Source organism: Cervus canadensis, chromosome 32 (genome assembly GCF_019320065.1).
Source record: "Cervus canadensis isolate Bull #8, Minnesota chromosome 32, ASM1932006v1, whole genome shotgun sequence".
NCBI classification, from domain to species: domain Eukaryota; kingdom Metazoa; phylum Chordata; class Mammalia; order Artiodactyla; family Cervidae; genus Cervus; species Cervus canadensis.
The window spans coordinates 20,743,604-20,765,985 of record NC_057417.1 but is presented as its reverse complement, the minus strand read 5'-3'; the positions used below and the strand labels follow the sequence as shown (position 1 = coordinate 20,765,985).

Here is a 22,382-nt window from a genome sequence, read left to right as displayed (position 1 = left end):
ATAAATCTAATCTATCACACTAAACCTTTAGATTCTCTCTTCTATGTGATGCCAGGAACACTGTAGCATCTTGACCTCACTAAGTGTAGGCTGCTATTAAGTCCAAAATTCAGTTAGCTGACCAAGTAATTTCTTAGTGCCAACTTCTTAGCACATTAAATCTGGGATCTTTAGGAAATATACCCATAAATGAATGTGGCTCTAGTTAGAGTTATAATCTACCCTCATTGCTCTAACACCCTTAAAACCCATTCTCATGCACTTCTTAGGTTTCTGTCAGCATATTAGCAATGTATTACAATTCTTCCAATGTATAAGATGTTCCTTCCTGGATCATAATGTGTACCTGTTCCCCTGGAATATGTTGAGATTTGACCCTAGTTAAAGGCTTAAACTCAACGTTCAAAAAACAAAGATCATGGCATCTGGTCCCATCAATTCATGACAAATAGATGGGGAAACAATGAAAGACTTTATTTTGGAGGGCTCCAAAATCACTGCAGATGGTGACTGCAGCCATGCAATTAAAAGATGCTTGCTCCTTGGAAGAAAAGCTATGATCAACCTAGACAGCAGAAACATTACTTTGCCAACAAAGGTCCATCTAGTCAAAGCTGTGGTTTTTTCCAGTAGTCATGTGTGGATGTGAAAGTTGAACTATAAAGAAAGCTGAGCGCTGAAGAATTAATGCTTTTGAACTGTAGCATTGGAGAAAACTCTTAAGAGTCCCTTGGACTGCAAGGAGATCCAACCAGTCCATCCTAAAGGAAGTCAGTCCTGAATATTCATTGGAAGGGCTGATGCTGAAGCTGAAACTCCAATACTCCAGATGCAAGAACTGACTTCTTGGAAAAGACCCTGATGCTGGGAAAGATTGAAGGCAGAAGGGGATGACAGAGGATGAGATGGTTGAATGGCCTCACCGACTCGATGGACATGAGTTTGAGCAAGCTCTGGGAGTTGGTGATGGACAGGGAAGCCTGGCATGCTGCAGTCCATGGGGTTGCAACGAGTCGGACATGACTGAATGACTGAGCTGAACTGAAAGACTCATAGGTAGCAAGGGAGACAAATTTTGAGTGGAATGAGCACCCCTTTTCAAGGCATTTGCCCCAGGTAGTTATCACAGGGTTTTCAAACAGAGAAAAGTTAGTTTCATCAGACACAGGAGAGCAAGCTACTTCCAATGGCAAAAGAGACTCAGAATGACTTGGGAGTTCAATATTGTCTCCTTTGATTCTAACCAGATGCACCCTTCCAAATTTCTGCACCCTATTCTTTCCTGATTGATAGCCTAGATTTCCTATAACAAATTTGTTAAGACAGTGAATTCAGTTGTCATTTTCTCTCTCTAATCACTCAAGTGCACTGCAAAGAATCCCTCCTACCACACAGTCTAGAGTTATTACTACTGCCATAGGAGCCAGGAGAAGCAGCCAGTTGGACTCCCAAGGCATATGCTTTAGTTGGCACCCCATCACAATCGGCCACAGGTGATAGTTTGATTAACTGCGATGCAACTGCATAGTGTGGTTTATTAGCATCCCATTTCCCATTGACTGGAGCTCAGCACTCAAGGTTGTGACCATATCACTGCAAAATCCCATCTCTGTGGGTCTTCCTCCTAGAACCACTCCCAGAACCAATTATTGTATCAGTCAGGGTCCAACCAGGAGGCAGAAGCCACCACGGGAAAGTTTAACATAAAGAACTATTGATAGGAATAATAGGGAAATGGCTGCTGCGGCTAAGTCGCTTCAGTCGTGTCCGACTCTGTGCAACCCCATAGATGGCAGCCCACCAGGCTCCCCCGTCCCTGGGATTCTCCAGGCAAGAACACTGGAGTGGGTTGCCATTTCCTTCTCCAATGCATGAAAGTGAAAAGTGAAAGTGAAGTCGCTCAGTCGTGTCCGACTCCTAGCGACCCCGTGGACTGCAGCCTACCAGGCTCCTCCATCCGTGGGATTTTCCAGGCAAGAGTACTGGAGTGGATTGCCATTGCCTTCTCCGAGGGAAATGGCTAACGAGGGCTAAAGAGAATTCTAAAGAATACAGAATTAGATATTAAGATCAGCCACTATCCTTAGGACTGATGTAGAGAGCCCAAGAAAGATCCCTTTCCCACCAGGCTGAGATCAGACTTCATTTGAAAGGATCTGGCAGACAAATTGCTGACGGCCTTTCTACGTGACTTCCTGGAAATCAGCCCTCTGGAGTGTCAGGCGAAGCTGTAATCATGGAGCGTTGCTAGAACCAAGATCGCAGGAGGTGTTCTCTACAGGAGCCAGGTGCTGGAGAGCTTTGTCAGTACAGGGGTCAGCACAGTAGAAAGTCATGCCACTGTGGAGTCATGTGGTAGAGAATATACACCCAGTGAGAGCCAGGTGCTGGAGAAAGCGGCACTGATAAAGGAATCAAGCCCTGTCAACATTGGAGAAAGTGAGCTTGGTAAGAACAGTGCTGGAGAAAATCAGCCTGCTCCCGTTGTCAAGTGTTGGAAAAAGCATGCTCTGCAGATCAGTGTGAGAGAAAGCTGTGTGAGGGTCAGGACTGGTGGTGTACAAGAGGAGTCCAAGCGCTGAGTCCAGTCACTGCAAAGGCAGCATGTGGTCTGGGGTCAGCGGTGTCTGAACAGAGGTAGAGAGAGAGGTAAGGCAATGTGGTTGCAAGTTGGGAGCTGTGAGCTCATCAAAGGACTCCTCACTCTCACCTCTAAGGCAGGGAACCACTGGATGTGCCCACATACATGTGCCCATGCAAAACTGCAACAGGAGCAAGAAAAGACCCTCAACAGTACCAGAACCAGGAAGAGCATCTCCTTCCTCTTTCAATGTCCCTCCAGCGCCCTCTACTGACAAAGCTTAACATCGTGTTCACTGCAAGGAGAAACGTGTACATAGTCCAGTTCAGTATCTCAGAGCAAATACTAAAGAGTGAATTTGGAGCTGAGAGGCAGTAACTTGAAAACTGTCATAGTGGCAGAATCCCCACATAGTCTCTCTGAACCACAGACTGGGGACCAATATAGCAAGACAGGCTAAGTGAAAGTCCCACTTGCTACAAAGACAACAAACCAGTAAAAATACCACATCCCTGGGAGAAGTGCAGAAATTCATGCCAAAGAACTGAAAGAAGCTGGGGTAGTGAGACATATAACATACCCATTTATCCCGCCAGTCTGGCCTGTTCAGAAGTCAGATGGAGAATGACTGTGGACCAGCATGAACTGAATCAGGTGATGATTCCAATTGCAGTTGCTGTCCCAGATTTAGTGCCTTTCCCTTGGTATTTGGTAATTGACTAGCGACTTGGCTTTTTCTCCATACCAACATGCAAGGTCCACCAGAGCAGTTTCCTTTTTAGCTGGCAACGCCACTGTATATCTTCAGGATGCTCCAGGGATCTGTCAATTCTGATCTGCTGTAATATAGTCTACAAAGATCTCAATCATCTTAACATCCCACAGACCACCACACTGGTCCACTATATTGAGAACATTATTAGATCTGATGAGCAGCAAGTAACAAGTACCTTAATTGTCCTAATAAGACATATGCAAACTAGAAGGTGGGAGATAAATGCCCTCTAAAGGCTCAGGGGGTACTTCCCTGGTGGTTCAGTGGTTGAGAATCCACCTGCTAATGCAGGGGACATGAGTTCAATCCCTGGTCTGGGAAAATTCAACATGCTGCAGGGCAACTAAGCCCCTACACCACAACCACTGAAGCCTGTGCTCTGGGATCCATGCTCTGCAACAAGAGAAACCACTACAATGAGGAGCTCTCACACCACAACGAGAGAGTAGACCCCGCTCGTCACAACTAGAGAAAGCCCACGTGTAGTAATGGAGACCCAGCACAGTCAAAAAACAAAAGATTCAGGGGACTGTCACTCCAGTGAGGTTTCTGGAGATTCAGTGGCCTGGAGTATGTAAAGATTTCTCCTCCAAGGTGAAAGAAAGTTGCTCCTCATACAACCTACTCCCCCTCATAGAGGAACAGTGCTTGGTAGGCATGTATGGATTTTGGAGGCAATGTAGCTCGTCAGTAAAGCCCCCTGAGAGGTGCCAGTTTTGAGTAGAGAGCAGGGCAAGAGAAGGTTCTATAACACTTTCAAGGTGCCCTGTCTCTCTACCTATGATCCAGCAAAGCCAGTGACTTTCCAGCAAGCACCAAGAGCAGAATCAAAGCACAGACTCACAGGATTTTCGATAAGTGTAGGCTCTTTCCTGTAGACAACTGTTCTACTTTTCAGAAACAGTCTCTGAGGAGTTCTTTGGTGGTCCAGTGGTTGAGAATCAGCCTGGCTGTGAGGGGATACAGGTTCAATCCCTGGTCAGGGTAACTAAGATCCCACATGCAGCAGAGCTACTGAGCCCACGCACTCTGGAGCCCATGTGCCATAACTCAAGAGTCCGTTGCACAGCACCTGATGGAGCCAAATACATATCTTAAAAAATCTGTAGCTTAAGGGACTTCCAGGTGGTCCAGTGGCTAAGACTCCAAGCTCCCAATGCAGGGGACCTGGGTTCGATCCCTGGTCAGGGAACTAGATCTAAGACCCAAAGCAAATAAATAAATATGTTTTTAAACTCTATAACTTAAAAAAGAAACAGTCTCTGGCTTGCTCTTGGGACGTGGTAGGAACTGAACATGTAGCCAGCAGATACTGGGTGACCAAGCAATCTGAGATACTCATCATGAAAGGGTGTTGTCTGACCAGCCCAACCGTGAGGTTGGGTGTCCACAGCAGCAATCTATCATCACCTGAGATAAGAGACCAACCTTGGAAAGGTCCAGAAGTTACGAGCCATTTACAGGAGCAGGTGGTTTCTGTTGCAAGATCTCTCCCTCCATCACTGGCTGTGCCTTTCTGGGGTGTCCCTTACACCCAGCTGACTGATGAAGAAAAGATGCACGCCTGTTTACGGGTGACTCTGGCTGTTATGAGCTGTCAGTGGGCAGCCACAGCTCCCCCCACCAGCTGGGTAAACCTGAAGGATGCTGGTGCAGAAAAATCCTCACAGTGGACAGAACTTTGAGCAGTGTCTTTGGCTCTTCACTATGTCTGGTGGGTGAAATGATCAGAAGTATGGACCTGTATTAATTGATGGGTGGTTGCTAAGGTTTGGCTGGCTGGTCAGGAACTTGAAAGGAACAGAATTGGAAAATGGGTGACAAGAAATCTGAGTCCTTATAGCCCTTCTATTTTTTGCACCGGGTCTTATTTGCAGCATGTGGGTGCTTTGTTGCAGCATGGAGAATCTCGTTCCTTGACCAGGGATTGAACCCCGGGCCCCCTTCATTGGGAGCGTGAGTCTTAACCATTGGACCACCAGGAAAGTCCATTATGGCCCTTCTTTTAATAATCTTCCTCAATCAGTCTTACTTCAGTTGGAGCCATTTCATTCAGGAGTCCAGCTTTGTCGTCTCTCCTTTGCTTTCTTCAGTTCAGTTCAGTTCAGTCGCTCAGTCATGTCCGACTCTTTGTGACCCCATGAATCACAGCACGCCAGGCCTCCCTGCCCATCACCAACTCCTGGAGTTTACTCAAACTCATGTCCATCGAGTCGGTGATGGACCGACTTGACTTCCAGCCATCTCATCCTCTGTCGTCCCCTTCTCCTCCTGCCCCCAATCCCTCCCAGCATCAGGGTCTTTTCTAATGAGTCAACTCTTCGCATGAGGTGGCCAAAGTATTGGAGTTTCAGATTCAGCATCAGTCCTTCCAATTAACACCCAGGACTGATCTCCTTTAGGATGGACTGGTTGGATCTCCTTGCAATCCAAGGGACTCTCAAGAGTCTTCTCCAACACCACAGTTCAAAAGCATCAATTTTTTGGTGCTCAGCTTTCTTCACAGTCCAACTCTCACATCCATACATGACCACTGGAAAAATCATAGCCTTGCCTAGACGGACCTTTGTTGGCAAAGTAATGTCTCTGCTTTTTATTTCTTTTTTCTTTCTTTTTCTGCTTTTTAATATGCTATCTAGGTGGGTCATAACTTTCCTTCCAAGGAGTAAGCGTCTTTTAATTTCATGGCTGCAGTCACCATCTGCAGTGATTTTGGAGCCCAAAAAAATAAAGTCTGACACTGTTACCACTGTTTACCCATCTATTTGCCATGAAGTGATGGGACCAGATGCCATGATCTTAGTTTTCTGAATGTTGAGCTTTAAGCCAACTTTTTCTCTCTCCTCTTTCACTTTCATCAAGAGGCTTTTTAGTTCCTCTTCACTTTCTGCCATAAGGATAGTGTCATCTGCATATCTGAGGTTATTGATATTTCTCCCGGCAATCTCGATTCCAGCTTGTGCTTCTTCCAGCCCAGCGTTTCTCATGATGTACTCTGCATATAAGTTAAACAAGTAGGGTGACAATATACAGCCTTGACATACTCCTTTTCCTATTTGGAATCAGTCTGTTGTTCCATGTCCAGCTCTAACTGTTGCTTCCTGACCTGCATACAGGTTTCTTAAGAGGCAGGTCAGGTGGTCTGGTATTCCCATCTCTTTCAGAATTTTCCACAGTCTGTTGTGATCCACACAGTCAAAGGCTTTGGTATAGTCAATAAAGGAGAAATAGATGTTTTCCTGGAACTCTCTTACTTTTTCATGATCCAGTGGATGTTGGCAATTTGATCTTTGGTTCCTCTGCCTTTTCTAAAACCAGCTTGAACATCTGGAAGTTCACGGTTCACGTATTGCTGAAGCAATTGGAGAATTTTGAGCATTACTTTACTAGCGTGCGAGATGAGTGCAATTGTGCAGTGGTTTGAGCATTCTTTGGGATTGGAATGAAAACTGACCTTTTCCAGTCCTGTGGCCACTGCTGAGTTTTCCAAATTTGCTGGCATATTGAGTGCAGCACTTTCACAGCATCATCTTTCAGGACTTGAAATAGCTCAACTGGAATTCCATCACCTCCACTAGCTTTGTTCGTAGTGATGCTTTCTAAGGCCCACTTGACTTCACATTTCCAGGATGTCTGGCTCTAGGTGAGTGATCACACCATCGTGATTATCTGGGTCGTGAAGATCTTTTTTGTACAGTTCCTCTGTGTATTCTTGCCACCGCTTCTTAATATCTTTTGCTTCTGTTAGGTCCATACCATTTCTGTCCTTTATCGAGCCCATCTTTGCATGAAATGTTCCCTTGGTATCTCTAATTTTCTTGAAGAGATCTCTTGTCTTTCCCATTCTGTTGCTTTCCTCTATTTCTTTGCATTGATTGCTGAGGAAGGCTTTTTTGTCTTTCCTTGCTATTCTTTGGAACTCTGCATTCAAATGGGAATATCTTTCTTTTTCTCCTCTGCTTTTTGCTTCTCTTCTTTTCACAGCTATTTGAAAGGCCTCCTCAGACAGCCATTTTGCTTTTTTGCATTTCTTTTCCATGGGGATGGTCTTGATCCCTGTCTCCTGTACAATGTCACGAACCTCCATCCATAGTTGGTTTCTTAGTCCTCTTCAGTAGTTTGTTAGCTTCTCTTTAGCTGTTCATGAGTTTATTTCCTCTGACCACTCAGAACAGCATTTTAGCTTCTCTCAAACAGCTGCTAAGTCACTTCAGTCATGTCCAAAGCTGTGCGACCCCATAGAGGGCAGCCCATGAGGCTCCCCCATCCCTGGGATGCTCCAGGCAAGAACACTGGAGTGGGTTGCCATTTCCTTCTCCAATGCATGAAAGTGAAAAGTGAAAGTGAAGTCACTCAGTCGTGTCCGACTCTTGGCGACCCCACGGACTGCAGCCCACCAGGCTCCTCCGTCCATGGGATTTTCCAGGCAAGAGTACTGGAGTGGGGTGCCATCGCTTTCTCCACTCTCAAACAGAGGCAAGTAGTATAAGAGAGCAATGTTCTCCTGAATAGGCCAGGGTATTTAGTTTGGTTGGGCTGCCATAACAAAGTACCTCAGACTGTGGACTGAAACCACAGAAATTTGTTTTCTCACAGCTTTATTTATTTATTGGTGATGTGGCAAGGCATGTGGGATCTTAGTTCCCCAACCAGGCATCAAACCCGTGTCCCCTGCAGTGGAAGCAGGAAGTCTTAACCACTGGACCACCAGGGAGGTCTCCAATTTTCTCACAATTCTAGAGGCCAGAAGCCGGAGATCTAAGTGTCAGCAGGGTTGGTTTCTCCTAAGCCCCTCTTCTTGGCTTCCAGAGGGCCATCTTCTCCCTATGTCCTTGCGTAACCTTCCTTCTGTGTGTCTGTGTCATGAATTTGTTTTGTTTATTTATTATTTGGCCATACCATATGCATGTGCCAAAGAATTTATGCTTTTGAACTGTGGTGTTGGAGAAGATTCTTGAGAGTCCCTTGGACTGCAAGGAGATCCAACCAGTCCATCCTAAAGGAGATCAGTCCTGGGTGTTAATTGGAAGGACTGATGCTGAAGCTGAAGCTCCAATACTTTGGCCACCTCATGCAGAGTTGACTCATTGGAGAAGACCCTAATGCTGGGAGGGATTGGGGGCAGGAGGAGAAGGGGACGACAGAGGATGAGATGGCTGGATGGCATCACCGACTCGATGGACATGAGTTTGAGTAAACTCCAGGAGTTGGTGATGGACGGGGAGGCCTGGCGTGCTGCGGTTCATGGGGTTGCAAAGAGTCGGACACGACTGAGCTACTGAACTGAACTTTGCATGTGGGATCCTAGTTCCCTGATCAGGGATCAAACCCATGGCCCCTGCAGTGGAAACAGGGAGTCTTAACCACTGGACCACCAGGGAAGTTGCTTAATCTCCTCTTCTCAGAAGGATACCAGTCATATTGGACTAGGGTCCTCCTTAATGACCTTATTTTAACTTCATTACCTCTTAAAAGACCCTTCTCCCAACAGATTCACATTCTGAAGTAGCAGGTGTTAGGATTTCAGCACATGAATTTGAGGGGGGTGCATAATTCAGCCTTTAGGAACCAGTACTGAACACATTTGAAGACCCTTATCCTGCTGCTAAGACATAAAGAAGAGGAAACCTCACTGACGGCTCCTCGCGTGCCGGCAGCCATCTTCTCCAGTCCGTCTACCTCTGCAGCTCCATTCCAGGTCCTCAGAGGTGAGCAGACTAGAGAGGCTCTTCCGGGGCTGTATGTCAGGGGGAAAAGAGGGAGCCCCCGTGACGCCCCTCTTCCTGAGTTCTAGGCCATGTTACTAAACCCCAGAATTCATGATTTATCCATCCACCATCACTGGGAGGACGGGACCATGACAGGCCTCCCCTTGTAAAACCTGGTCTATAGAGGAGTAAAGCAGAACTCCCAAGTGGAAAAACATCAAGAAACTGGAATATAGATACATTTCTCTTTCCTAAAGTGAAAGTGGCTCAGTTATGTCCAACTCTGCAACCCCATGGACTCAGGCCAGAATACTGGTGTGGGTAGCCTTTCCCTTTTCCAGGGGATCTTCCCAACCCAGGGATCAAGCCCAGGTCTCCCACATTGCAGGCGGATTCTTTACCAGCTGAGCCACAAGGGAAGCTCTTTTCTAAGGAAGGTGGAAAAGAGGGAGTCCTTGAAAGGATTCCCACCTCTTTAGTCAGGCTCTTTTTTTAAAGTTTTGTTTGTTTGTTTGTTTTATGTGGAGCATTTTTAAAGTCTTCATTGAATTTATTACAATACTACTTCTGGTTTATGTTTTGGTTTCTTGGCCTCCGGGCTTGTGGGATCTTAGCTTCCCCACTAGGGACTGAACTGCACCCCCTGCGTTGGAAGGCAAAGTCTTAACCATTAGACCACTAGGGAGATCCCTCTGGCCAGGTTCTTTCAGGAAACCAAGTGTATTCATTTTCCTTTGCTCCGTAACAAATGAGCCCAAACTTAGAGTTTAAAGTGAGACTCATTTATTATCTCACATTTTTGTTGATCAGAGACTATGGGCTTGGCTGGGTTCTCAGCTTAAGGTTTCATAAAGTGAAAGTGGCTCATTCATGTCCGACTCTGCAACCCCATGGACTATAGAGTCCATGGAATTCTCCAGGCTAGAATACTGGAGTGGATAGCCTTTACCCTTCTCCAGGGGATCTTCCAAACCCAGGGATCGAATCAGGGTCTCCTGCATTGCAGGTGGATTCTTTACCAACTGAACTATCAGGGAAGCCTAGGGTCTCATAAGGCCCAAGTCAAGTTGCTGACTGAGGTGGGCTCTTAACTAGAAGCTGTGGGGACAAATCCACTTCCATGTGAGTTCCATTTGTTGGCCAAATTCAGCTCCTTACAGTGTAGGATGTCTCCATGCTGGCTGTCGAGTGGAGGCTGGGTATCAGCTCTTCCAGAGGCCACCACAGGGAATTCCTTGGCGGTCCAGTGGTTAGGACTCCACGCTTCCATTGTATGGGGCCTAGGTTGGATCCTTTGGCAGGGAACTAAGATCCCACAGGGACAAAAAAAAAGGCCATTGCATTCCTCATCACACGGGTCCCTTCATCAGCAAGCCAGCAAGGGCTCCAGTCCCCCTCATGCTTCACATCTCTGACTTCCTCTTCCGCCACCTGCTGGAGAAAACTTTCTTAAACAGCTACCTGATGGGTTGATAATCTCTATATCTTAACCTCAGCTGACTTGGATCTTTAATTACACCTCCAAAAATCCCTTCACAGCAGTACCTAGATTAGCATCTGATTGAAAAACGAAGGCACAGGAATTTTAGAGGGTTATCTTTAGAATTCTGCCTACCAGACAGGAATCCCCATCTTGACCTTGAAAGAAAGCCGTCCCCCTCTGCCAGAGGCTTCTTAGATCCTTGTTGTTGTTTAGTCTCTAAGTAGTGTCTGACTCTGTGTGACCCCGTGGACTGTAGCCCACCAGGCTCCTCTGTCCAGGGGATTCTCCAGGCAAGAATACTGGAGTAGGTTACCATTTCCTTCTCCAGGGGATCTTCGTAACCTAGGGGTTCAACTCAAGTCGCCTGCTTGGCAGGCAGATTCTTTACCACTGAGCCACCTGGGAAGCCCTCTTAGATCCTAGCCTGGCACCAAAGATCAGAAAATGTGGGCCATGTGCTCCTCTGGAGAGACCAGTCAGCTCCTCAACTGGTCCATAAATTCTTAGCAACTTGGTGTGAATGAGAAAAAGGTGCCCTTTCCTTCTACAGATCTCTGTTCGCCACAGTGTGAGGGGCACCCCCCCAAGAGTTGTGCAGTACACAACATGTACTGCTATGAGCAGTGGCCCTAATCCCAGTGGCATCAGATACACTGTACTTCCCAACCACTTGCCCACACTAGCTGTTGTCTATAGAGATATTTTTTTCCCAGAACACTTCTTTATGACATTCTTCACTGTTTTTTTTTTCTAAATTTTTATTTATTTAATTTTTGGCTGCACTGGGTCTTTGTTGTTGTTTGAGGGCTTTCTCTAGTTGTGGTGCATGGGCTTCTCATTGCAGTAGTTTCTCTTGTTGCAGAACACAGGCTCTAGGGCACACAGCCTCATTGGTTGTAGCTCACGGGCTTAGTTGCTCTGCAGCAGGTGGGATCTTCCCGGACCAGAGATCAAACCCGTGTCCCATGCATCTGCAGGCAGATTCCCAACCACCAGAGAAGTTCCACTGGCTTATTTTTATCTGTTGATGACTTGGGGGAAATACAAAATAAGATGGTCATCAGTTGACCTGAATAGGGTGATGAATTAGTACTCAGGAAAAAAAATTGTTTTATCTACTGGTTGGATCTAAACCATTTGGTCATATCTAAGTAAATAGCCAAGAACTTCCAAGGAACAAACCCTGAAGTCAGCAATATTAAGGTAAAAACAGAAGCCACTGTTACTCAGAGCCCATATCTATATATATATAGATAGGATATATAAGCACAATATGCACGCACACACACTCGTATATATACATAACCTCATTTAACCTTCACAGGAACCCTATCAATTAGGCATTACATTATTATCCCCACAAGACAGACAAGAAAACTGAGGCCTGGTTACTTGCCCAAAGTTAAGGATGAAAAGAAGCTGAGTCAGAACTCAGATCTATGCTATCTGATTGATGCAAAGCCCATGCTCCTAACCACTTAGTGGAAATTAGCTGAGTGTCTATGCCCTGAATCGAGGCCTTTGCTCTCTGCCTCTTGCATCAAAGCCAGGGTTACTCTCTGGTGAGCCCAGTGGCCCAATCTGGGACAGGGAAGAGGCCAAGCAGAATGTCTTAGCTGTATTCATAGAAAGGGTTTCCCAGGTGGCCCAGTGGTAAAAAATATTCCTGCTGCCAATGCAGGAGATTGGGTTCAATTCCTGGGTCAGGAAGATTCCCTGGAGAAGGAAATGGCAACCCATTCCAGTATTCTTGCCTGGAGAATCCCATGGACAGAGGAGCATGGCAGGCTACCATCCACGGGGTGGCAAAGAGTCAGACATAACTGAAGCAACTTAGCATGCACGCAGATATGTATTCATAGGGATGACCTGCAGGGAAAAGGGTGGTAGTGAGTAGTTTGTGGCTACAAGAAAGAGATGGCTAGTGGGACTTGGAAGGAGGAAAGATGGTAGGCTTTGTCTTGTTCACCAGGGTATCTCCAATGCCTGGCACCTTATTGGCCCACAGTTAGTGTTTGCTGAATAACTGAATAGCCACCTATGACAGCATGCCTGTGATAGTTCCTCACTGTGTTCTGTCTCTCTGGCCTCTGCTCCTGCTACCAACCTCTTCCCTTTCCAATAAATTAGCATCTGAACTGGATCTGAAAGCGTCCTAGATTGCAGGCCCTGTGGCAAGTGTTTTATCTACATTTTCTCCTTTAAAGTGAAGTAAGAACCAGGAAGTTCCCTGGTGGCCTAGTAGTTAGGATTCCAGGCTTTCACTGGTGTGGCCCGGGTTTCAATCCCTGGTTGGGGAACAAGCTGCATGATGAGATTACTTCATATTTCAGGAGGCTTCTGGGCTGGCAAAAATATCCACTACTTTAATGCTCAATTTATTAGACTCCATTAAACAAAAAAAGGAAAAATCTGAAAGCCATTTTTTTATGGGGGATTTAGGCTTTGATTATAAATTTAACCAATTAAATTATCTTAACTAATTTAAACTGCAAATACAAATTCAGTATCAAAAGATTCTTTTGATTACTTCATATGCTTTAAGGATACACAAATACAATAACAACAGAATTTATTAAAACCCATCATCAGGACTTCCCTCGTGGCCCAGTGGTTAGGAATCTGCCAGCCAATGCAGGGGTCATGGGTTTGATCTCTGGTCCAGAAGGAACCCACATGCCACTTGCCTAAAAAATCCACCATCGGGACTTCCCTGGTGGTCTAGAGGCTAAGACTCTGTGCTCCCAATGCAGGGGGCCAGGGTTCAATCCCTGGTCAGGGAACTTGATCCCACATGCTGCAGCTAAGGCTGGGAACAGCCAAATAAATAAATAAAATAAATAAATATTTTTTTAAAAATCTACCATCAAGTAGGGTTATAAAAGGGCTAAGACTATGGATTTAACTTTTTCTTGTCCTTATTCTGACACCTTCTTGAGGTTCCAGTTTTATACGTTTCTAGAGTTTCAGTAATTCTATCAGTTATTATTTTTATACCTTCTTGGAGTTTGGGTAATCCTACTCGATCCAAAAGAAAAAGGCAACTGTCTCAGAATCAGCTAAGGCTGCAAGTTCCGGTCAGACATAGGACCAGGTTAGACTGTTCTAAATAGGCAAACCTGAGCTGACCATTCATTAGCCCCAGCGCCTGCTCACGGTAAAGATTTTCCTGTTACTTGTGGAGCTTCTTGGGCTTCCCTGGTGGCTCAGATGGTAAAGAATCCACCTGCAGTATAGGAGACCCAGGTTCCATCCCTGGACCAGAAGATCCCCTGGAGAAGGGAATGGCAGTCCATTCCAGCATTCTTGCCTGGAAAATCCCATAGACAGAGGAGCCTGGCGGGCTACAGTCCATGGGGTCCTGAAGAGTCAGACATGACAGCGATTATGCATGCAACCATGTACAGGGAGCTTTTAAGTCCCTCCTTTCCTCCATCCCTCTCTCCTCTCCCTTTCTACCTTCCTTCCTCTCTGTGTTGTATGCTTTAAAAAAAAAACACTTTTCATATGGAGTTTTTTTTTTTCTTTTTGGAGATTTGTGTAGAATCTTACTTCCCTGATCAGGACTCTAACCCATGCCCTTGGCAGTGAAATTGCAGAGTGCTAACCATTGGACAAACAGGGAATTACCCTTTACAGGTTTATATTGATCTTTCCAGTTTAACAAAGGGGTGCCAGGCCCTGCCTTCCTGACGGCCTGTGGCTTCCAAGATGCTTCCCATACTATTATCCCCACCTGATCGCTGAACAAACTGAGGCTTTGTAAAAAAGTTATGTAACTTGCCTAAAATCACACTGCAAATAAGTGTAGAGCTGCAAATAAGTGTAGAGCTGCCTGGTTCTATCTGATTTTAGAAACAGCTCCCACAGGACCGGCCTCACCTGCCCGGTGTCAGAAATGGGTCTGTTACAGACTGTCCACCAAGTTGCTCGATTTAGGGCTCCCAAGGCAGGGTCTTCCTAGTCTCAGGTGGGCTGCGGAGAAAACACAACAGATTCTTCTTTCCTCCCTGCAGGATTCGGGAGTGAGGGTGACCAGGAGAGCCCTTCACGAGAAAGGCCTGAAAACAGAGCCTCTCAGGCGGCTTCTTCCCAGAAGAGGCCTCCGGACAAACGCCCGGCCCAGTTCCGCGGGGCCGCCGCCGCCGGAGCCCAGAGCTCCCGGGGGAGGAAGCAAGGCCCCGAGGGCACCCCGGACGATCCCCCAAGGGAAGGGGAGGTGAGCCGGCTCCCCAGGCAAGGCGAGGCCCTGAGGCTTCCCTTGGCTGCCCCAAGATCCAGCCACCCACCCGCTCCCCCCGAGGGCGCAGAGAGCTTCCCAGCTCCACGGCCACCGTGGGATCATCAGGGGCGCGCGGCCCCAGCCTGCCCCGAACCTAAGGTCACAGCACTCGTCTGGCTCACCACCGACACCCGCATAGAGCAGGATCGACAGCCCCCCAAGTGAGGGAAAGGCTCCAGGCACAATCTGACCCCGTTGAGCGCCGGAGGACGCATCGCAGCCGGAGTGAGGGCGGGGCGCCGGGCCTCCACCCCGGGAAGGGCAGCCCGGGACGCGCCCCCTCTGCTCCTGGAGACCACATGCCCTCCCCACTCCCTCCCTCCGGCCTCCCCGGAGGCCAGGCTAGCGGGTGGGTTCATCCAGCGCCCGAAGACCTGCAGCAAGACCTCCCCACGGGGCCAGCCTCCCCGCAGGAAACCGACCTGGGCGGGCGGGGAGCGCCCAAAGCTTCTGGCACAGCCCCAGCGGACCGGAAAATCCCCACCTGGAGAAGGCCCGGGGCGAGGGAGCCTGGCTGCACTGCTGGCCCTGTCCTAGGAAATGTCGACATCTCCAGTTGATTGAGGGCTTACCCCGTGCCAGGCCTTGTGATTTATGGGAATGATCTCATTCAATCCTCACCACATCCCTGGGCCATTGGTGTTCTCATTATCAGCATTTTACAGAAGAAGAAACTAAGTCTCAGAGAGGTTAAGGCACCAGCTCAAAGTCACACAGCCAGAATGTGGCCGAACCAGCATTCAGACCCAGGTCTGCCTGCCTGACCCCACAGCCCGCCCAAGGGCACCGCTTCTCCTGTTGGCACATGAGTGAGGGGCACTGGTCTGACAGGACATCTGCTTGTGAAGCATCCATTTTTCTCCTGGTGATTATATAAAACACTTTTTATACTAAAGTGAGCAGATACTCACTGGAATGCAAGTGAACATTTGCACCAGCAATTGAGATGCAACTTGTGACATCATAGGAATTTTATGCCAAGTCCAACGCTTCAAGCTCAGCCCCTGGCTACCTGAGGTGCCCTCTTCTTAGACCTCTGCCTTTGGAGGGATGGTGACCAGGGAAGCTCTGCCCTGGACCAGCTTCTGGATGGAACCCTCCTGGAGGCCAAGGAAGATGGCCTTTCCCCAGTTTTCCATCCCATTGAGTTGCTTAAGGATGTTCATTCAGTTTCTCTGGCCTAATTTCCAAATTCCTGACAGATATCAATCTAGGATTGGGGATTGGAAACCTGGAAATCTTAGGAACTCCTGAAATCATATTATTCTGTATATTTCCTAACTTTCTATATCTTTTTATAATAAATAAGAAATACACTTTTAGTAGCAGTTCCAAAGAATTATAGGCTATAGCAAATATTCAAAACCAGGAAAGTACTAGAGAACATTACTGGCTAGGGTTAGGATAACAAAATGTTTTAAACCTTCAACAAGATCAACTGCACTACACAGAATCGTGTTGAAATTGCCAATTTAAAGACTTGTGTCTAAAACTTTTTCTCAGCACATCATTCATAGGATTTGTATAGGATATACAATACATTTAAACAGGTTAAATATTTACTTTAATTTGTGAGAATGTCTCACTGATAACACCAGATGGGGCCATGAATACTTCTTGTTTGTTTTTAGTGACTTGTGGGATCCTAGTTCCCTTGCCAGGGATCGAACCCAGACCCACGGCAGTAAATGCGTGGAGTCCTAACTACTGGGCCTCCAGGGAATTCCCACAAATGTGTTTTAATATGGCAACAGCTACCAAAAAAAGTCATTAGACTGTGACCCATTCTCTCCTATGTACTCCCATTCTAAGTTCCAGAAATGTCTACCTTAACCTTGGACTCCGTCAGAGTTTCCTTCTCATGCTTTCTACTTGACATCAGTGGAGTTCTTCGAACCAGGAACACCTCGATGTTTATTGTCAAGCATTTGTTCTCACGTGATTGGGAAGGACTTCTGCATCAAAATACTCTTCTAAGCTGAGCGGGACTGGCAAGGCAGATCTGCTGCGGAAATAGTTATCTCATATACAGTAAAGTCCACGCATGAAGCTTCACCCTTTCAGGAGCCTTAGGGCCATAAAAGCCAGTTATGGATTCCAGCTCTGCCAGTTCCTGGCTGTGAGACCTTGGACAAGTCACTTTACCTCTCTGAGCTTCGATCTGATGGATAGAATGATACCTGGGAGATAATGCAGTTGCTTTGTGAGGCAGTACTGAAGACGGAAGGTTAACAATGTGGCTTTGGAGTCAGACAGGCTGAGGTTTGAATCCATTATTTACTACCTCTTTGATCCGGGGCAAGGTCTAACCACTCTGAGCCCCACTTTTTCTCTTCTGTAAAATGGCACAAAAAAAAAACAAACCCACAAAAAACTGATGGAACCCATTTCATAGAATTTTGGCGAGTTTCAATGAGATCATCTATGAAAACGCTTCACACAAGCATGGTACGCTGTGAATGCTTGATACGTGTGGACCGGTGTAGTTATTATCTGCTGTATCTACCTCACAGGGCAGTTGTGAGGATGAAAGGGAGGTTACGGTGTGGAAGTGCTTTCTAAGCTGTGAAATGGTCATCCACTTGCCTTTCCTTCAGAGATGAGATGACCAGAAGCTACTGGCAAACCTCAGTGGTTTCTCCCAGGAAGGAGCCTGAGAATACCTACCTGTACCCACAGAAGGTTGCTGTGTTGAGGAGGCAATATCACCATGGTTACCTGAAAAAGAAGGTTTAGTTGCAATCAGGTAGGCAAACTCCAGTGTCATCTGATAGGGATTTGGAGGGAAAGCCAGTTTTCAGAAGGAGGCTTTGAAAAGAGGACATTATTAAACAGAGCCTACCCACCTTAGGTTTGTTTAATAGGGATATAATCAAGAGATGGGGACATGGAATAGAAAGTGGTGAGGGGGCTATTTGACCATTGTCTGAAGCCCTGTTATTGGCTGAACTTAAGAAACAATCCTATTAGTCAAACCAGCCACCCTGCTCCTGCTGTCTGTACTTTCATCCATTCCTAGATGGTAGACCAAACATGGATCAAAGGGCTCTCCAAAGATGACCTTGGGAAATTCTGAGAGCAGCCCCATAAAGTAAATACTAGCACGAGTCCTGTTCTGCAGCTGAGGGCCTGGAGTCTGGGAAAGTTAAGTCTGTCGCACAAAGTCACACAGCCGTTGTGGAGTCAGGATTCAGAAAGTCCGAACTCCTAGCCTCCGCCAGGCTTCCTCAGCTCACCAGGTGCCAGATGCTGAGCTTGATCATGAAGAAGGAAACACAGGTGTATGGGACTCAGTGCCTCAAGGGGCCTCCTCTCGCCTTCTGTGACAACTCTCACGATATTATACCTATTTTTCTGGACAATGTTTCTTTGCTTCCAGAAATGTTTTCCTCTGCTTAGCCCTTAAGTCCAGGTTCTCTGGGCCCCATCCTTGGACTCTTTTTCTTTTGTACAGAACAGTGAGAGGTCTTAAAGTCCACAGCTTCAACTGCCGAACATATCTTCTATTTTTTTTTAATTCTTTGACTGTGCCATGTGGCTTGTGGGATCTTAGTTCCCTGACCAGGGATCGAACCCAGGCCCTCGGCAGTGAAACCGCAGAGTCCTAACCACTGGACCACCAGGGAATTCCTCATCTCTCCTTCTAATCCAGACTGCCCCTCTGAGCACCAGCCCAATGTAGCCAACTGCCTCCTTGATATCCTGTCTGATTTTCCAGGCTCCCAACTGAATTCATCCTCTCCCCTTTACCATGTCGGTCCTTCTGAGTTCCCCCTTCTTACCATGGCCTCCTAGTTTCAAACACTGTTGTGGGGATGAAGAACCCCAGAAGCCTTCCCAGACAAAGCCTCTTGAGTCAGTTCTTGGGGCTACAGAGAGACTGTGAGGTGTGTTCTCTGAGAGCTGCCAATGGTTCGGGGGTGAACTTGCACGGTGGATTGCATCATTTAATCAACTGTCTGCTAGTGCCCGGCAGTTGGCAGGGTCTAGTAACGGAAGTGGAGGAAACATTCATGAATGAAACAGACAGGACCCCTAGCTTCAGGGAACTTTCAGGCCACTAGAGAAGATGGACCTCACGCAATCCTCCCCAAATACAGACTCTTACCAACGGTGACAATTCTCGTGAAGAAAATGTTCAGTGTGCTATGAAAGAACTTGGTAACTCTATACTGGATTGGAGGGTGGGGCGCTCAAAGGCCATTCTGAGAAAGGGACAGTTACTATATTCCTGAGAATCGAGTTGAGGGAACAGAACTCCATTTAGAAGTTAACAGTAGGGTGCTGCACACAGGCCCAGAGGTGGGCAAGAATTTGGTGCATTGGGAAAACTGAAAGGCAGCTCACGTCCATGGAACTGAGTGTGCTGGGACATGTGGCCGACACAAGGCTGGCCTGGCTGACTGGGGACGGCGGCAGGTGCCTTGTGGGCCATGCAAGGAGCCTGGGTTTCTTGGTTTAACTTTTTATTTGGAAATAATTTTGAAGTTACAGAAAAGTACGAAGAGCATCTGTATGTCCTTTACTCAAAACTTCTGTTAAAATTCCTTATTCTCTCTCTCTATATATATAGTATATACTATTTGAGAATCAGTTGCATACATCTTGTTCCTTTGCCCTGGTTGTTGTTGTTGTTTAGTCACTAAGTCTCGTCCAACTCTTTTGTGACCCTATGGACTGTAGCCCATCAGGCTTCTCTGTCCATGGGATTTCCCAGGCAAGAATACTGGAGTGGGTTGCTATTTCCTTCTCCAGGGGATCTTCCCAGCCCAGGGATGGAACCCAAGTTTTCTGCTTTGCAGGCAGATTCTTTACCTCTGAGCCACCAGGGAAGCCCTCCTTTACCCTTAAATACTTAGTGTTTCCTGCCTCCATGCTGTAAAGTTATCCACTTCACTAAATTTCACATCGATGCAATATGGTATCTCATTTACCATCCACTTTGTCAATTATCTCAATAATGTCCTTGATGTAGTATTTTCCCACATAGTCCTGAATCCAGGTTAGAAACGATGTATTGTATTAAATTGTCATTTCTCCTTAGTCTCCTTTGATCTGGAATAGTAGCCTTTGTCTTCTTTTTATCTTTAAAAATTCTTTTTTAATTTATTTTTAATTGAAGGATAATTGCTTTACAATATTGTGTTGGCTTCTGCCATACAGCAACATGAATCAGCCATAGGTATACCTATGTCCCCTCCCTCTTGAACCTCCCTCCCACCTCCAAGCCTTGTCTTTTATGACATTGACGTGGTGGAAAAATGCAGTCTTCTGCTTTAATAGAATGTTTCTCGTTTGAGCGTTGTCTACTGTTTCTTCATGATCATACATGGGTTAAGAATTCCTGGCTGTAAGACTGCATAAATGTTGTTGTTTCCTTCTCAGTGTGACAACAAGAGGCATACAATGTCTGTCTGCTCCTCCTTAGTGATTTTAATTTTGTCCTATTTCTCCAATCTCTAGTTAAAAAAATTTCCCTTGTAACTGACAAGCCGTCAGGGAGATACATGACCACCATATTGTTGTTTTAGTTGCCAAGTCACTTCCAACTCTTGTGACCCCATAGACCAGGCTCCTCTGTCCATGGGATTTCCCAGGCAAGAATACTGGAATGGGTTGCCATTCTCCAGGGGATCTTCCTGGCCCAGGGATCAAACTCATGTCTCCTTCACTGGCAGGCAGATTCCTTACCACTGAGCCACTTGGGAAGTCTATATGACTACCATGCTGATGTCCTATTCCCTAGATTATTAAATAGATGAAATTGACTATCTCTTTCTGATTCTTACCTGAATCAGATCAGTCTTTATCATGATGGTTACAAAATGGTAATGTCAACTCCAGGACTCCTTCCACTTGACATTCCTCTGCCTACTTATTTAATATTTATTATCAGTAAGGACTTTAAGATTTCTTTTATTTTCCAATAATCTTATAGTTATGAGCCTTACTTATCTTGGTGCTCAGATTGCCCCAGATTTGGCCAGTGGGAGCCCCTTAAAACTAGAAGCCTGGTTGTTATCCCCAATTCACTGGAGTAGCGTGCTTCTCTTTACACAGATGACCACCTTTGGGTGTGTGACTGTGTGTTGTAGGGGCTCAGATGTAGGGAGACCCTGTGGGGAAGTTCTTGTGTGATCCAGGAGGGAGATATGGCTTAGACTGGAGCGGTGACATACCAGATGGATGGAAAGAATAGATGGAAGTTTGAGAAACTTCGGCGGTAGAATCCACAGGACTTAGTGGGGTGGGGGTGGGGTGAATGTGTGAGCCATCAGAGAAAGGGGAGTCAGGAGTGGCCGAAGCAGCTGAGTGGATGGTGGAGTTTACTGATGCGGGGAAGACAAGCTGTGTAAGGGGATCAGGTGGGAAGGGTCTTTTAGACAGTCGCGCTTGAGATGTGTTTGACATCTAAGTGAGGATGTCAGTAGACAATGGCTTATACTGTTCTGGAGCTGACATGAGCAGTCCAGACCAGAAGAAAATCTGGCACTGCTACAGATGGATGATTTCTGAATCCACGGTCCTGGATGAAATGCTGTGAGAGAGAAAGGTGGAGGAGAGAGAGGGACTAGACCGGGGAATCCTGAGGGAGTTTGCTGTTTGGGGGCCTGGAGGGGTGCACGGCTGGAGATGGCAGTGGACGGGTCCGTGGGGTCAGATCCCATGGAGGCTGGAATGTCAGGCCATATCCTGAAGGTTCCTGGGATGCATTGAAGGGTTCCAAGTAGGGGACTGAGTGACAGGGAATGATCCGAGTTTTAGAAAGATTGTTCCGAGAGCCAAGTGGGGGTGAGTTGGGGGGTCGTGACTATAGTCATGCTGTGGTTCTTTCTAAAGTAAGTCGGCTTCTCTTTTGCCCCTGGAGCTCACTCAGATGGAGACCTGTGCCTGAAGGCCCTCTCCTTGTCCATCTGGGCACAAACAAGATGATCAAAACCTCTGCCCAGCTGCTCCGAGCAACCCCTGGGTAATGTGACGGCAAACTCCCATCTCCTTGCCTCGTTTTTGGCTGGAGAGTTTTTCTTGCTGGAGGATGAGGGTGGGGGTGAACCTTTTGAGCCAGGCGCAGTGTAAAATGTGCAGGGGATGGTCTCCGAGGTTTGTGGGAGTCTGCTTTGAGTTTAATATGGTGTCTGTCACCTAGGCAAGCTGCCCATTTAAACTGGTGTGCTGTCCCCTCCCCACCCCCACTCATGCAGGGGAAGGTGGGTTGCGCCAGGAAGAACATCTCAGGGCATCCTCCTCTTACCAGGGGTGGTGCTGTGTGGCGGACCTGCAGTTCTGCCTAGACGGTGTCGGCTGCCCATTTGGATGGAGACACAGACAACCTAAGGCGGGCATTTCGAGAGACCAGAGGGAGGGGCAGATGCCCTGGAAGCCCAGAAAAGGCAAGATTGTTTCTGGTTGGAGAAGTCAGGAAAGGTTCGCCTGGGGAAGATGGTGTTTGAATCGGGCCTTGAGGATAGAGGATTATGCAGTGAAAAAGAGGAAATAAGAAAAAAAAAAATCAAAGTCCCACATCCTCATGTTTTATTGACATTGTCAGTACA

At 46.8% G+C, this 22,382-nt stretch overlaps 1 protein-coding gene and 1 non-coding gene across 2 annotated transcripts in view; one reads left to right on the top strand and one right to left on the bottom strand.

Annotated features, from left to right (window-relative positions):
- Window positions 1–21,401, top strand: part of BCL7C (BAF chromatin remodeling complex subunit BCL7C) — a 39,651-nt gene extending 18,250 nt beyond the window's left edge. The window contains exon 6 of the mRNA XM_043455298.1: window positions 14,564–21,401. Within this exon, the coding sequence (XP_043311233.1) occupies window positions 14,564–14,770 (207 nt within the window). The 3' untranslated portion in view covers window positions 14,771–21,401. The remainder of the gene's footprint in view (window positions 1–14,563) is intronic.
- Window positions 18,383–18,455, bottom strand: TRNAE-UUC. The gene has a single exon. It is a non-coding gene; the product is annotated as a tRNA-Glu (tRNA).
- Window positions 21,402–22,382: the final 981 nt, after the last annotated feature.